This window comes from Carassius carassius, chromosome 35 (genome assembly GCF_963082965.1).
Source record: "Carassius carassius chromosome 35, fCarCar2.1, whole genome shotgun sequence".
Taxonomy (NCBI): domain Eukaryota; kingdom Metazoa; phylum Chordata; class Actinopteri; order Cypriniformes; family Cyprinidae; genus Carassius; species Carassius carassius.
The window spans coordinates 17,243,964-17,261,748 of NC_081789.1; the positions used below are offsets into that span (position 1 = coordinate 17,243,964).

The 17,785-nt window shown below is 40.4% G+C and overlaps 1 protein-coding gene across 4 annotated transcripts in view; it reads right to left on the reverse strand.

Annotated features, from left to right (window-relative positions):
* The window catches only part of LOC132116070 (phospholipid-transporting ATPase IB-like), a 61,778-nt gene that overhangs the window by 1,305 nt on the left and 42,688 nt on the right, over positions 1-17,785 (reverse strand). For all 4 annotated transcript variants that reach the window (XM_059524644.1, XM_059524643.1, XM_059524646.1 and 1 more), the window contains 9 exons: positions 17,661-17,735; positions 16,471-16,593; positions 15,887-15,965; positions 15,724-15,785; positions 13,972-14,028; positions 12,816-12,923; positions 8,673-8,761; positions 8,429-8,533; positions 151-242 (listed from right to left, as the gene is read on the reverse strand). In XM_059524644.1, coding sequence (XP_059380627.1) covers positions 151-242; positions 8,429-8,533; positions 8,673-8,761; positions 12,816-12,923; positions 13,972-14,028; positions 15,724-15,785; positions 15,887-15,965; positions 16,471-16,593; positions 17,661-17,735 — 790 coding nt within the window. The remainder of the gene's footprint in view (positions 1-150; positions 243-8,428; positions 8,534-8,672; positions 8,762-12,815; positions 12,924-13,971; positions 14,029-15,723; positions 15,786-15,886; positions 15,966-16,470; positions 16,594-17,660; positions 17,736-17,785) is intronic.

Genomic DNA, 17,785 nt, shown 5'->3' on the forward strand with positions numbered 1-17,785 from the left:
TTCGCTCAAAGACAAGAAACTCGTGAAGCTCTGACAACTGACAGATTAATAATGATATAATAATGATAATAATTAGTTGCAGTTGTACAGGTTCTGCAGATCTCAGTGGGTGTGAAGCGTAAAAAAAATGGGTGCGGAACATGCACTTACGTGACACGGTCTGCTGCACAGAGTTCGAGCGTCCCACGCTGGAAGGCATTTTCCTGAAGACCTGTGTCAGCAGGTGGGCACGCTCGTTCAGACTGGACAGACAGAGACAGATGGGTTAAGCCACCGATCACAGCACAATTACTGGCTGATATGCTACACACATGACAGCTAGAGGTCAAATCACATGCATTTCTACAACACACAGTCCTCTATTCTGCCGTGTGGCAATCCTGGCGAACGGCAGGTACTCTTAATGATGTTCACTCAAGCAGAACACACATTTACACACATACTAGCACAATTCTAAGAAACGGCTTCCCAAAGCACTCCTAAACAACATTAAACTTAGGCCTGCGATCCAAAAACATCTCCTCGAATATTTCCAAAGCACTAAATCCTCAAGCTTTCCAATCCTTCAAACAAAACCGATCAATATGAGAAGAATTCAACAGCTCTTTATTCTTAAATGAATGCGGCCAATAAAGAAGTCACTGGATGCTGAATTAAATGGCAAAATTCCAATTCTGGAAACTTATTCCCATGGCATTTCGCATCCAGTTTTAAAATGAGCCTGACCCCGTCTTTGATAAACACGTTCAACGTAGAACAATCCGTCTACGATGTTTCCCTGTAAATCAGATGAAAGCGATCTTTCCACTCATTCATAAAAGAAAGTGATCTGAAAACCAGTTGTCATGGAGGAAGGCCAAACTTCTCAAGGTTACAGCTCAAACTCATATCGTGCTACGAAGGGGACCATTCGCACTATTATCATTGGGAAGGACATGGCATTCATTTGGCTTTCGCTGCAAAAAATCCGGCAACAGTATATGAGATATGGCAGAACATCGGCCAACAAAAACTATGTCTGCAAAACATATGACCGGTTGAAAGACGGGGATGATGAATGGATAAATAAAGAAATAAAAGGATGGAATGACGCATAGGCTCGCTGGTAACCGGAGCTCTCTCTTTCTCTGGAACGTGGACAGTCCTTGGAATATCAGACAGCTGTTTTGATGAATCAAACTTTCAATAACTTATTTTCCTCCAACCGTCCCTCAGGTACGAGTCCAGGCTTGGCTTATACTTGGGAAAATACTTTGCTTTTGTCCAGCAGGACTAGTTGGGGTCTTCTTGGGTAAATAGTTTCAAATGTAAACGCCTAGGATATGCTCTTCAATTGTGTCAGCCTCCGCCCAGTGATGTCGAATTCAAGCTGACGTTCAATCATTCAGCGGATTTCTACACTCGTTCAGGATGACTTACAACCATTATGTTTTTTACAGCTGGATATTTACTGAAACAAATGAGGTTAAGTGTTCTGCTCTGAGGGAATGAGGAGGTAAACGCAAACAGGGCTAATGGCCAACATCCCTCTGATTAGAAGTCCATTCTGTCAACTCCCTGGCCATAACTTAGTGACCTAAAGACCACGAAACACTCCAAGGTATTAAAAAAAACTGCATGAGACTACACGTCTGTCTGCCAAGTTCCTGTCTCATATAGGGCTGTACATCAAACACAATATGTAGAGTAATATCTCTGGTTAAATCCATGCAATCGCTCCACGCAGTCAACCTCAAACCACAAACACATAGTTTGAAAACAAACACATGCACAGAGCTATGATCTTAAGGAGCTACACACACCTAGTGCTTATAGCTAGGCAAACCTGACTAGCTCACGGCCGCCTGACATCGCAGAATGTGAAAGAGAAAAGTGAAAGAAAAGTCGTGAGATGATGATGATGATGAAAAGAAGGTTAAGGAAAGGAGGAAACAGGTCACTGCACATCCTATAGAGAGACTCAGGCAGCTGGTTCTACCTGCACATGCCTGCCTTTGACTCTGTGAGTCTATGAATCCTTAGCACTGGGCCTGTGGGTGTTCAGGCAGGGGTTAGAGGATCACAATGAACACAAACACAGATTCTTTCCCAATCAAACTTCCACAAACTAATTCACAAACAATATGCAAACAGACAAAAGGCATAAACAAATCATAAACACAATCAATCATCTGCAAAACCTAGTGAGCGTTCTTCTGCAACAAACAAAGAAAACAAATAATATAAAAAGGGACAAAAAACTAAATGTGGGTATTTAAGTGGGTATTTTATCTTCAATAATTCTAACTGTATATTAATCATAATAATATAAAATCATATATTAAATTAATAAAAAAATACAAAATATATTAGTAATATGACAGTAATTAACATTTAATTTAAATTTAATTGTCAATTAATTTAATTATCTATAATCTGAATTAATTAAAATCCTATATTAAAAGTAATTAAAAATATATAAGTAAAAATGCTATTGTATTATTTACTTATTTTACTTATCTGTCAATAAATTTAATTTAAATTTCACTATAAATAATTGAGTTTTTTTACATATATATTAATACATTCTTAATAATAATAACAATAATCATTATTCTAATTATTAGAATTATTATTATTACAATTATTAATATTCTAGTGAAAAAAGATGGCAGATAAAGCAAGAGAAATGTTAAATAACTTATTATATTATAATGCATTTAATTATATAATATTTTTATTTTCATAGACCGGTCTCTTCCTTCTGTTTGTTTTCCTCCTTTCACACACGCGCACACTCATACAGCTGATTACTATTATCTCAGCGCTCACGCTGCGCACACACACTCTAATCAGTCCCATTCATGTTTCTCCTCCTTAACTCTCTCGCAGCTGTTTCCCGTTAGAATCAACACTTACACTGATTATCTCTCACCTGATCCTTTTTGTCTCTCTAATTCTCTCGGCTACTTCTAGTCACTGTTTGTTCTGTCTTTTGTCGGATTATTGCAGAACGTAATGCTTTCACTCTGGTTCTTGGTTACTATTGTTTCAGTCATATTTCTCTCGTGCATCCCCTAGCCTAGTATTGTCTTGTCCTGTCCTGTCCTGCTCTGTTGTTATGTTAGTAAGAGTTGATCATTAACCTTTGTTCTCTGCCCAGTTCTCCTCCTGTCAGTGGACCTTCACTCTCCTGCCGCCTGCGAGCGGTTAGCGCCGGACACGGGGACTGAGAACAGTTGTTGCTCTCCGATCTTCAGGCACTGGATTCCGGTCCCTTTCACCTGTCCATCAAGGATCTTTTTGTTTCTTCACAGACCTGCGTCTGTTGACGGCAGTCTCCTTGTTTGTAGTTTTGGACAATAAACTGTACTGCATAACCTCTGCTTTTGGGTCCTCCATTCTGAACTGCGACAGAATAATCCGACCCACAGATGGACCCAGCGGGGGAAGGACCGTTTCGTACGGCCATCGAGCTGCAGGGAATCACACTGGGCAGGCACGATGCAGAGATCTCTGAGACTCGCCGCTCCGTGGAAAGCCTGACCGCGCAGGTGGCTGACTTGACTGCTCGTCTTCATCGCTATCAGCTCGAGGCATCCGCTTCTCGTGGGAGTTCTGCTGAACCTAGGATTAACAATCCCGCCAGCTATGCCGGTGAGCCCACACAATGCCGTGCTTTTCTCACTCAATGCGAGGTTGTGTTCTCCTTGCAGCCAGCCACCTATGCCCAGGATCGTGCACGCATCGCTTACGTAATCTCGCTGCTGTCTGGCAGGGCACGTGAGTGGGGAACCGCCGTCTGGGAGTTGAATTCTGACCTGACTAATCGTTTCCAGCTGTTCAAGGAAGAGATGGTAAAGGTGTTTGACCGCTCGGTTCATGGTCAAGAGGCGTCTCGCCGGCTCGCGGTGCTTCAGCAGGGAAGACGTTCGGTGGCTGATTATGCGATCGAGTTCCGTACTCTAGCAACCTCGTCAGGATGGAATGAACCTGCTCTTATTGCTCACTTCCTTGAGGGCCTCAATTCCAACTTTAAGGACGAGATTTATGCACGAGAGATTCCTGGGCAGTTTGATCAGCTAGTGGAGTTGGCGATCCGTCTGGACAAGCGCTTGGGGATGCGCCGTCATACTCGCGGTCTGGGGACCGAGCGACCAGTAACTCCGGCCACACCCTCTGTTCCTGCTCGGAGCGATCTCGAAACGGAGCCTATGCAGCTGGGTGGCATTCGGATCTCGACGGCCGAGCGTCAGCGACGGATAATAAACCATCTCTGTCTCTACTGCGGCTCCGATGGCCACTTTGTGTCCTCCTGCTCTGTAAAAGCCAGAGCTCGCCAGTAGCTAGGGGAGTTCTGGCGAGCGCAACTAGTCTTCTCCCCTCGTCAAAGACACGCACTACCCTCCCGGTGACGCTCCGCTGGTCCACCTCTTCTGCCTCCTGCCTTGCTCTCATTGACTCTGGTTCGGAGGCAAGTTTCATTGATGAGAGATGGGCACGTGAACATGACATTCCTTTTACTGACCTTGATGAATCCACTGCTGTACTCGCGTTGGATGGTAGTATAATTTCTAAGGTTCATCGCACCACCCGACCGGTGAGTCTCACCATCTCGGGGAACCATCAAGAGACTATTTCTTTTTTTATTTTTCAGTCCCCCTTTACTCCTATTGTTTTGGGCCACCCGTGGCTGGCTAAACACAATCCCCATATTAATTAGACTAATGGTTCTATCTTGTCTTGGAGTCTTTCGTGTCATGTTGATTGTCTTGTGTCTGCCATTCCTCCGGTTTCCTCTGTTTCTGTGTTTCAGGAAGAGGCCGGGGATTTGTCTGGAGTGCCGGAGGAGTACATCGATCTGCGAGCGGTTTTCAGTCGTGCCCGGGCCACTTCTCTTCCTCCCCATCGACCATACGATTGCGCTATCGATCTTCTTCCTGGTACTACTCCTCCTCGCGGTCGGTTGTATTCGTTGTCTGCGCCCGAACGTGAGGCCTTAGAGAAGTATCTCTCCGAGTCTATTGCGGCTCGTACTATCGTTTCTTCCTCCTCTCCCGCTGGTGCTGGATTTTTTTTTGTGAAAAAGAAGGACGGTTCTTTACGTCCCTGCATTGATTATCGAGGGCTGAATGACATCACTATTAAGAACCGCTATCCCTTGCCTCTCATGTCTTCAGCCTTCGAGATCTTGCAGGGGGCGAAGTTTTTCACAAAACTAGATCTACGCAATGCGTACCATTTAGTTCGAATCAGAGAGGGAGATGAGTGGAAGACCTCGTTTAACACGCCCCTCGGTCACTTTGAATACCGGGTTCTTCCCTTCGGTTTGGTCAACGCTCCTGCTGTCTTTCAGGCTCTTATTAATGATGTCCTGAGAGATATGCTTAACGTCTTCGTGTTTGTATACCTAGATGACATACTTATTTTCTCACCCTCCCTCCAAGTGCACGTCCAGCATGTTCGTCGAGTCCTGCAACGCCTCTTAGAGAACCGCCTCTTTGTTAAAGCAGAGAAATGCATATTCCATTCTCCGTCAGCTACGTTTCTGGGATCTGTCGTTTCCGCGGGGGGAATAAGTATGGACCCTTCCAAGGTTCAAGCCGTCATTGATTGGCCTATACCCGATTCCCGAGTCGCTCTTCAGCGCTTCTTAGGTTTTGCTAATTTTTATAGACAGTTTATTCGGAATTTCAGTAGGTAACCGCGAGTTATTGGCCATTCGTCTGGCATTATGTGAGTGGTGCCACTGGTTAGAAGGCTCTTCGCAGCCATTCATTGTGTGGACAGATCACAGGAATCTTGAGTATATTCGATCCGCTAAGAGGCTCAATTCTCGCCAGGCTCGTTGGGCGCTTTTTTTCTGTCGATTCAATTTCACGATCTCCTATAGACCTGGTTCTAAGAACACCAAGCCTGATGCTTTAGCTTGTCTGTTCGGCTCCTCAGAGGATGCCGCTACCAAGGAGAACATTCTCCCCCGGGGGTGTGTGATAGGGGCTGCCGTCTGGGGGGTAGAGCGGATGGTTAGACGGGCTCTAGACCGCGCTATTACTGTCCCAAACAATTATTATTCGTTCCCGAACCTGTCCGCCCGGCAGTTCTCCGTTGGGGGCATGCATCTAGAGTCTCAGTTCATCCTGGTGTCAGGGGTACGCTCGCCGTTATTCGTCAAAGATTTTGGTGGCCTACCAGAGAACGTGATATTCGCCGTTACGTATCCGCGTGTCCTGTCTGCGCCCAGACTCTGGCAATTCACCCCCCGCCGGTTTACTCCGGCCACTTCCTACTCCGTCTCGTCCATGGTCGCATATCGCCTTAGATTTCGTCACGGGTCTCCCTCCATCCATGGGGAATACCGTCATCCTCACTGTGGTGGATCGATTTTCTAAGGCCGCCCACTTTGTTCCGCTTCCCAAATTACCCTCTGCTAAAGAGACAGCTCAGGCGGTAGTTAACCACGTCTTCAAGCTCCACGGTCTCCCCACAGATGTTGTTTCTGATAGGGGTCCACAATGTATCTCTCAATTCTGGAGGGAGTTCTGCCGACAGATCGGCGCCACCGTCAGTTTATCGTCAGGTTATCACCCCCAAACTAACGGGCAGGCCAAACGGGCCAATCAGATTTTAGGTCGTATGCTCCGTAGTCTAGCATTCCAGGCTCCTTCCTCCTGGTGCGAACAGTTACCGTGAGCTGAATATGCGCATAATTCATTACCGTCATCCGCCACAGGGCTTTCTCCTTTTAACTGTTGCCTCGGTTATCAACCCCCGCTCTTCCCCTCTCAAGAGCTCGAGGTTTCCGTTCCGTCGGTTGAGGCATTCATTCAGAGATGCCATCGTACGTGGAGGAGGGTGAGAGCTGCTGTTTGTCGGACCAAGGCTCGCTCTCGCCGAGCAGCCAACCGTCGTCGCGTTAAGGCCCCTAGATATATTTGCGGCCAGCGAGTCTGGCTCTCCACCGTTAATCTTCCTCTACAGTCCAGCTCCCGTAAGCTCTCGCCACGGTACATAGGACCTTTTTCCATTATCAAGGTTCTCAACCCCGTTACTGTCAAACTCAAACTTCCTCCCAGTCTTCGACGCATCCATCCCGTTTTTCACGTGTCTTGCTTAAAATCCGTTATTCGGATGCCCACCCGCCCTGTCCCTCCGCCCCCTACCCTTGTTGAGGGTTCTCCGATCTATACTGTCCGCAGACTTCTTGATGTTCGCCCTCGGGGCTGCGGTTTCCAGTATCTGGTCGATTGGGAGGGATACGGTCCTGAGGAGAGAAGCTGGATTCCATCTCGGGACGTCCTGGACCGCTCGCTCATCGAGGATTTCCATCGCTCTCGCCAGATTTCACCTTTGGGAGCGCCAGGGGGCGCTCGTTGAGGGGGGGTACTGTCATAGACCGGTCTCTTCCTTCTGTATGTTTTCCTCCTTTCACACACGCGCACACTCATACAGCTGATTACTATTATCTCAGCGCTCACGCTGCGCACACACACTCTAATCAGTCCCATTCATGTTTCTCCTCCTTAACTCTCTCGCAGCTGTTTCCCGTTAGAATCAACACTTACACTGATTATCTCTTACCTGATCCTTTTTGTCTCTCTAATTCTCTCGGCTACTTCTAGTCACTGTTTGTTCTGTCTTTTGTCGGATTATTGCAGAACTTAGTGCTTTCGCTCTGGTTCTTGGTTACTATCGTTTCAGCCATATTTCTCTCGTGCATCCCCTAGCCTAGTATTGTCTTGTCCTGTCCTGTCCTGCTCTGTTGTTATGTTTGTAAGAGTTGGTCATTAACCTTTGTTCTCTGCCCAGTTCACCTCCTGTCAGTGGACCTTCACTCTCCTGCCGCCTGCGAGCGGTTAGCGCCGGACACGGGGACTGAGAACAGTTGTTGCTCTCCGATCTTCAGGCACTGGATTCCGGTCCCTTTCACCTGTCCATCAAGGATCTTTTTGTTTCTTCACAGATCTGCGTCTGTTGACGGCAGTCTCCTTGTTTGTAGTTTTGGACAATAAACTGTACTGCATAACCTCTGCTTTTGGGTCCTCCATTCTGAACTGCGACATTTATAAATAAAAAAATGTGTGTGTGTATGTGTGTATATATATATATATATATATATATCTATAAACACACACACACACACACACACACACACAAATATATATATATATATTTTTTTTTCTTTATAAAAATATTAAATAATTAAATGCATTATAATATAACTTTCACTTTCTCTGTCATTGTCACTTTGCTATTTGTATGAGGTTGCTATGTAGGCAGCAAGTCAGCTCACTATGTTTTGAAACAGAGCTAATGATAAAAATAACACAACAAAAATAAATTATGCATTTGCCTGAATCTATATTAAAACAACTTGGAAATCAACCTTAACTATTACAGGGGAGTTTATAGATAGGCTGGTTTACATCAAGGCATATTCAGGGCATACCTGCGGCCGCTGGCATCTCTGAGGACGGGTGCCCCAGGGTCCACAGCCCGAGCTTCCAGTTCCTGCACCTCCTCCAGCAGAGTCTTCCTCACAGTACGCCGTCCTCTGTATGCAGACATACACACAAGACAAAGTGATAAACTTTCAGTCTGTTTATGTGAGTGACTAATACATATTGCCAAAATCACACTGTATTTTCTCCATAAATACACTGATATGTGTATGTGTGTGGTACATTACTCACGCATTCCACACCACATCTTTGAGTAAACATGCTGTTGGCACCAGTATCAGACCCAGCCAGAAGCTCCAGCACTGCATCACCCTGCCAGCCTAAAACAAAGAGAAACAAATCATCAATTTGAAATCAATGCTCTGCAAACATCACAACACCCAATGAATGCTGGATTTCTCTCTCCTTGCAACAGCTGTTTACTGACTGCGTCACCTTTGACCTGTGGGAGAGTTCAATTACCCTGTTTACCCAACTCGACTGTCTACTGTTTGCTCTAGTTCATCCTCCTGTCTCTGTTTAATGGTCCAATTAGAAGTCTTTTTCCACCCTAATGAGTTACTACATAAAAAGAAAAGAATTTGTGCTTTCAAATGATTAATCACATCCAAAATAAAAGTTTTTGTTTATATAATATATGTGTGTACTGTGTATAGTTATTATGTATATATAAATACACACACATACAGAATGCATTTTGAAAATATTTACATGTATATACATTTATATTCTTAATTTTTATATTATATAAAAATATATTTAATATATAAACAACATATGTATCTTAAATATATACATGCATGTGTTTATATTTATATATAGTATACATAATAACTATACATAATATAAACACATTATGTAAAGAAACCTTTATTTTGGATGTGATTAATTGATTAATGTATATATAATAACTAATACTTTATTTAATGTATGTTTTTTATATTATTTATTTAATATAAAATAAATACAATTTAAAACTAAAATGCAATTTCATATATATATATATATATATATATATATATATACGCACACAAATTATTTTTTTTGGAGGGGACACTAAAGCTATTGTTAATGTCAATTTTAAAACTGCCAATGTCAGCTGATATATCAATCTATCCATATTTCATTATATTTTAGCATGTCATTTGTTCCACTTCATTACTACTAATCATTCTGATTTAAAAATCTTTTACAGGAACATATTTTTCCGAAGTGACAAGAGACACCTTCATGGTGTGCAATCCAGTGATTCCACTTTTTTTTAGGATCCTCCAAAGCTGATATCCCCATCGGAATCTACTAGACTCCGAAAACCATTAGACGGCGTCCCCTCGTGACAGCTGCGCATACACCCCCAGACCAGCCCTCTCGAATTCTCAGACAAGCAGACGCACAAAAATACACACACTGATATACAGCTCTGGAAAAACATGCATAGTGTGTGCTCTCCCAGCTTGGCCTGCATGGACAGAGAGGAGAAAGAAAAGCCAATGCTCCAGAGTAAAGAGCGAGGGATGTCCCATCTTTCTCTCCCTCTCTGAGAGCAGCTGTGGTGATACTTGAGCACCAGCGATGCGCGGGTCAATGTATAAACAACCCGCACCCGACCGATGTTTTCAACTAACCCCCCCGCAACTCGGGCCACAAACAAATGAAAATAAAATATTTTACCCGAGCCGCTTCCTGACCTGCATTTTTTAAAAGTAGTAAATGTGTCGCCCCTTTATATTAATATAATTACTTAAATAGGCTTTAGCCTACAGGATAATAAGCGTTATGATCGCACACATAGCTAAGGCTTGCCACAAAGAACCGGTTAAAGTAATGATTATGCATGTGTCTAATAAATTAGCAAGGAGACATTTAATTGTTTAGTAATTAACTGGTGTTTTCTGTGTCGCTGCTAAGATGAAGTTGACGATGCGGACTCACCATGAACGCCAGAGAGAAATGCACATTTCATATGGATTACATAATCAGAGAGTAGCCTATTTATTTTGGTTTGAATATTTTAGTTTAAAAGTAGACATTTCAAGCTTTCTGTAATATATTGCCTATATTTCTTTTTAAACCCACCGACTAAAGACACTACCTGACCCAAAATATCACCCAAAGTTTCTACAGCTTTTTTCTTAGCTATTTCAGAATCTGGAAAAATGACTGGGGCAAATTTGTTACTGCAGTCATGTACGGCATGATAAATGCTCGTCACTTCTGCTGCCCAAACTTAGTCAGCCTGTGGGTCATTTGGTTTATTGAAAAACGATTGCACTTATTTTCATGTTTCTTGATGATGTGCTTTTTTTCTGTGGTACTCACATGCACCATGTCGCTTCACGTCGTATTCTCCTCCATGTCCCACAGAGAAAAAGTTCTCTCTGCTTCGCCATCTACAGGTCTTAATCAAGGGTATGCTGCGGTCCATTTGCTATTAGCCTAAAAGTGCATCTTCTCTTTTTGGTTGCTATTAACCTGACCGAACAGCGCATGCGTCAACAGTTTGATTGATGTACGACTGAGCCTATCGACTAACGCTTTTATTTCTCTCCTCTGAACTATTTGAAATAAGTTAACACTACGCCTATGGACGTATCCGTGTATTTATTAGGCAGGGTCGAATGAAAAAGTGGGACAGATGCTCAATTTGCGTGAGGCGGGACAAAGGGTAAAATTGCTGTACAACCTAAAGCGGGACAGGTGGTCACTCTATTCGCGTGTAGTGTAGGCCTATATATTTCAAAATCGTGTATAGTACTATATAAATTACAAAGGTTTAATTGGCATCTTTATTTCAAAGGACCCGACCGACCGCGACCCGAATATCATTAAAAATATTTTTGGATGACTCGTAACCGAAGGTGACCGCGGGTGACCGATCAATCCGCGCATCACTGTTGAGCACATTCCTGATTTCTGACACAAATCAAATTAATGGGCCGGAGGGCTTCAGAGAGCTCTATCCCACCCCTGAACGCTCCACACACACTAGCTTTGTTTAAAACTCTAGTGAGTCGCCCCCCGTACGTAGCATTTTGGGGCACCATAGGCACACTTCCAATTATGCTGCCTCCTGAGACGTATGCATTACAATCCCTTAAAGAACTGAAATATCACATGGTAAAATATCCAAGATGGTGGACAAAGCAAGAAAAAAAAAACAATTACAGAAATACTATATATACTAAAATGTGATAATATTGAAATGTATTATGTAAAATGTAATACAATTTTATAAGAACAAATTATTAATATATATAATATATGAACATTATTATTAATATATAACAAATATTCATAATGTAATTTATTCAATACAATTTTATTTCATTTTTATTATTTAATGTTTTTTCATACATAAACTTTTTGTGGCCTATCTTTGTTTTGAAGAGAAATGCTGATTCTAAATATAAAAACAGTAAAAAAAAAAATTGTATAATAATTTAATGTAAAAAGTGTATAATAATTTTTTAAATATGCTATATATAAAATTATACTTCCGACATATTTATGGAATACATTAATATATATAACATTAATAAGAAATGTTATTAATACAAAATTCTTTTTTTTGTTTTATATATAAATTATAGAAGCAAAAATACATATATATACACACACACACACACACATATACACACATTTTTTTTCTACACAAAATTTGATTATGCATAAAAATCCTCACAATTTAATATGAATAGTATTTTTTTAAATGTATATATTGTTTTATGTTGTTTTTATTTTTGAAGGAGCTAAAGAGGAAAATTGTTGGTTATAAATATATAGTAATGCAATAACAACATTTTATAATAATTCAAACAACAAATAGAAATAGAAATAGCTATTTTATTCCATTTTTGTGAGTGATGTGCTTATTGCTTGTTTTTTCTTTAGTGTAGTAAAATGCTAACTCCAATCTCTATCAGTTGAGTCAAGTATCCTATGCAATTAACATTAGTGTGTTAAATGTATAACATACAGAGTTCTTGCCTTTCCAGAGTGTTTCAAATTAGAACTTGTACCTTTTCAGTTAGGATGGCGTCTATGTAGACAACAGAGAGCGAGGCGACTAACTAGGTTATGAAGCAAAAAATCTTTCTGGAGTATTCCTCAATCAAACACAAACACACACACACACAGATGTCTGTGAGGATGCACAAACCAGCCCACCCACTTGAGTCAACACTTCCAGGGTAGGCCGTAAAAGCCTGGGGCTCGGGTGACTGTGTGGCAGGTGCAGGGAGAGTGCGAAATGGGACGGCTGTCTAGAAATTTGACACAGAACACCCAGAGAGCAAGTCATCCAGGCGCCAGTCAGATACAGGAGGTGAGTGGGAAAGCACAAACATGAACAGGTGTGTGTGTATTTGCACTCACCTGGCCCAACATATCTGGTGCTATAGGAATGGTTGGCCAGATTGCAGAATAGACGGCAAAAAACAACATCCAGAGCACCATGCTGCCCCATACAGCCAGATGAGAAAACTAGAACAAGAGAAACCAGGTCATGGTCAGTTTCACACTGAATATAGACTTCTTCAGCTGTAATGGAAACCATGTGAATTCCAAGGCCCCTCTACTTCATCATCACAAGATCTGGTGTGAGGACAGCTGAACGGACGAGGAGTGTCCACGTCTCCTCAACACACATTGCAGTGGGACAGAGAAATGTCCTGACACAGCAGCATGTTCCCCATCTATCTAAAGCCCTTCCCAGAATATATATATATGACATTCCAATAGAATAAGACACAATGTCAAGTGCAAAGTGTTGTATAGAGGGATCTCCTTTCAATTCAAACATAAAAAATGCTTTGGAATAAATTCAATGCATTAAACATCGCTTTGATACACTGCTAAAATTGTCTTGTTTTCCAGTACAAATATTACAAAAATCTAAAATCAAGCAAAATGAATTAATATAATTGTTAAATGAATGAATACAATTTTATTTTAACAATAGATTTAATAATTAGATTTTTATTAATAAAAGTAATTGTATTCTTATTTTTCTCATTTTGAACAAACACTTACTTAACACACGTAATTTTGATAATTTTTTTTCAGAAAACAAGACTTAATATCTTAACTAATTTTGCTTATCAAGCAAATGTTTATTGATTTGAGAAAGTGTATGTATTTGTACTGGAAAACAAGACAAAAAGAAAATCATTTTGCAGTGCAAATTAGACACAATATCAAATTCAAACTGTTCTATAATGTGTTTCAATTCAGACATAACAAATGCTTTGTAATATTCAATACATTAGAGGGCACTTCACAGACAGCATATTTGTACTGTTTTCCAGTACAAATATGCAAAAATCCTCACATCATGCTAAATAGTTTAAGAAACTGAATCTTGTTTTCAGGAAAAATGCATCAAAATTAAGTACATTAAGAAAAACAAGCTAATTTTTCTTAGTCCACATATTTCTTACTGTTATAAGCATCAGTTCGCTTGTACTTTTTTAAAATCATTTAGTGAAGAGTGTGTGTGTTTGTTTGTGTTGGAGGATGGGGACTGACGTACCCTTGTCCATGCTGTGGTCTCCATACCGGCTTTCAGACATACAGTTACCACTACATACTGCACCAGGAAGAGAGAGAGAGTCATAAAGAACAGTAATGATATGAGCACATCATCCTGGTAAAACGTTCTGTACAGCTTCAACACACAAAAAAAAAACAGATGAGGGCTTTCACACAGGCATTGACTTACTATTGCCTCTAGCGACGCACACTGCTTTAAAACACAATTACACATTTAGCCCTTAAAGTAAGAGGCCTGCGAGGAACAGAAAAAAAACAGCACACAAAGACTTCACTCCCCATGGGACTCATTCGTTAATGTTTTATGGCTAGAGTCTAGTATCGCCTCCAAAAACCCCAACATACTGTATTTAATAGTCTGGGCTGCACACATACACACAACCTCATTTTTATAATGGATGGCCAAAAGCACAACAACAATATGTGAAATACAGTTCACTGATTGGCTAGTGGGGAGGGAACTGTAGTGATTTAGATGCTGAAATCGTGGAATGAAAGATGTTGCAGTCTGTTTTAAATATGAATAGGAAAATATACTGTGAAATTATGAGACACATCTTAGCATTTACTTAGCAGGCTGCATGCAAATCAAACAAGCAGCACGATCAGCATAGTCTGATTCAGGAAATGAATGAAGACCCTTTTGAACTTATTACAATTCATACCAAAGATTTAAGACTCAAAGACATGATTGGTGTAACAAATTACCCCCCCCCCCCCCCCCTCAAATTGCTTGGTACGAGTGAGGATCATGAGATTTTTGTGCAGTAAAAAGTTATATTTAAAATGCTGGTTTATGTACATATGCAGACGGATATCTTACAGTTGGTTTGCATTTTGTGAAATTTTTAAAGGCTTGTGTGCAATAAGAATTGTGCTTTTAAGGCAGGGTGTCAAAAATGTGTCTGCGTACTGTTCCATTGTGTTGCACTCCATCCAGGTTTTAACCACAAGAACATGGCCTATGTGAACAACCCATAAAAAAATCTGTGTGATTGGTGTGAGGTGTGATTGGTGTGTTATTTTATAATCCAGCCCTACTATACAGGGTTTTAATTTAGGCCGATTATTCATGTAGCTCAGGTATTCCCAAACTTTTTTTGTGATGTTTTTTGTGATTTGAATGTTCACAGTTCTGTGATGTTGATTAATGTTCAAATGACACATGCAGGTAAACAAATAAAATCTCCTTATAGTAAGAGTTTTACTTCAATGTTTTATATATATAAATATATCTTTAACATTAGACAACCTTCAAACCAGTCAATTATGAAAATATGTATTTTTCACATCCCTAAATGAATAGGTAATACTTTTAGTTTTAGTTAAAAAAAAAGAAAAAAAAGAAAAGAACATTAAATAAATTTTTTTTTAGTTAAGGCCACAAAAACTGATATAGAATATGAATTTAAGAGGCCAGAATTCCAAGAAAATTCCAGAAAAAAACCATTCCAAGTATTTAAAGCAATAAATAAGTTAAATGACTGTTAGAATGGTAGACTTGAAATGCAGAATTTCAGTCGTAAACTGCCCACAAATGCCAATGGTGAGCAGTCTTGTCGATTCTCATCATTCACAAAAATGTTTTCTTTTTTGAAAAGAGACATTAACAAGTTTACAGTGTAAACACTGGCAGCCAACGATTGGAATAACAGCATTAGCAAGGAAATAATGTGTGACCTCTCACTGGCAGGGAACTACGGAGCAGTAAATGCCACCGCTCACAACTCACCGTGTAGACGATGTTCCCCACGAACAGGTAGTCGACGCTGTTGCCGTTGTCAAAGGGAGTGTCTGAAGAAACAAAACGGGTGATGAAAGATACTCAGCGGTTCACACACTCAAGCTGGAGAGGTCTACACTTGTGTGTGTGTGTGAGTGCTTGTGATAGTTACCGTGCTCCAGAACTTTGAGTGGAAACCAGAAGAGAATAATGGAGTGAATGAGAGCATTTATACAGTGACCCCAAAAGACCTGGAAAAAGAGAAAGAGGCAATGAAAGAGAGAGGAAGGGGGGGCCAGAAAGCAGGAACGGGAGAAGGGGAGAGTCAGTCAAGACATACTGATGCCAAGATACACACAGCCCACACAAACAGTTTCTCTGCAATTGCACAGCCAGCGCAATGTCCCCCAGATCACCCCAAACACACACACACACAAACACTGATCCTCGGCTATAAATGAATGACTGTCTTATTTCAGCTTATGAATCTCATTATTATCTGGGTGGAAACAGAGCTGTTTCTTGCACTCATGTTTATCTACAGTGAAGTCACATTCAAACAATACGCTGACGTTTCTAACCACATCAGACTGGGATAATCAATTATAACACAGGATGTAAGCTAGCGTGATGATCATAATAACAGTCTGACACTCACTACAGACAGATTTATAAGTCTCCAGGTATTTGTTGTGTCAGTATGAGTAATTTGTGATTGAAATGGCGCATTTGTATAGGCTACTGAAATCTTGGTACCTTAGTGTTAAACCCTTCTGCGTTCTGTGTGATGCGGTACAGCTGAGGGAAGCGTAGCATGTTCTGCTGACTGCACGGCCGGTCAACTATCCCCAGTGTGAAAGGAGGAAGAGCAGTAAAGATCTGAAAAACAGATGAACATTCTCGAGCGTTACAGTGTGTTATACAGTATGTTTCTAAACCAAAGCACAACCAAAATAAAAGCTGAATTGAAATATTCTGATTGGAATAGAACAGCATGTCATACAATAGTGGTAGACAAATATGTGTTTTTCAATTTCTGATGTCAATACAAAATAGGTCAGGTAAACTGTACAGTACTGTTCAAAATTTAGATACAAAAAAATGTATACTTTTATTTAGCAAGGACATATTAATTGATCAAAAGTGAGAGTGACGACTTAATAAAGATGTATAAAAGATCTCCATTTTAAATAGATATTGTATTAATTTTTAATTATATTCTGTTTAAGAATAATAATAATAAAAAGCACTACATAATAAATGTTTCTTAAACAGTTTCTTAAATCAGAATGATTTCTGAAGGATCATGTGACACTGAAGACTAGAGTAATGATGCTGAAAATTCAGCTTTGCATCACAGGAATAAATTATGATTTAAAATATAATTAAACAGAAAACATTAATTTTAAACTGTAATAATATTTTACAATATTACTGTATTTTAATTATGTAAATGAAGCCCTGCTGTGCAAAAGAGACTTATTTTTGGTGCATTCAATTTATTCACACAACATTAAATGCCTTAAATTCTTAAAAGCCCTTGCTATGTGTACTGCGTTAAGCAAACTGAGACTTGTTGTAGCACTTGTATATCATTGCTCTTTTGTTGTTTTTGATTGCTTCCATTGTCCTCATTTGAGAGTCGCTTTGGATAAAAGTGTCTGCTAAATGACTAAATGTAACATTAAAAAGAAAAAAATGCCAAGTGGTCACATTTATCTGCAGATAAATAAAAAAAGGCCAAAGATTGGCTGATATCTTTTTGGTCTATCACTGTTAATTATCTAACATCTTGGATGAACGTTTTCACCAAATTTGCAACAATGCATTCTGGCATTGTCTTCTCTTTAAATGATACATTTGATGCCACCAAAGCCTTATCAGGAGTGCACCAAATGTCTGACCACAGAATGTTAAACTATAAAGAGAGAGACAGACACACATACCACATTGTACAGGCCAATGCACCAACGTTCAAACAGGATCTGTCCAGAGAAACCGTTTACAAACGCAAACCAAAGCTGAGGGAAAAAGAGATGGAAGTGTGTTACAAAACAGAAGTGAAGATAAA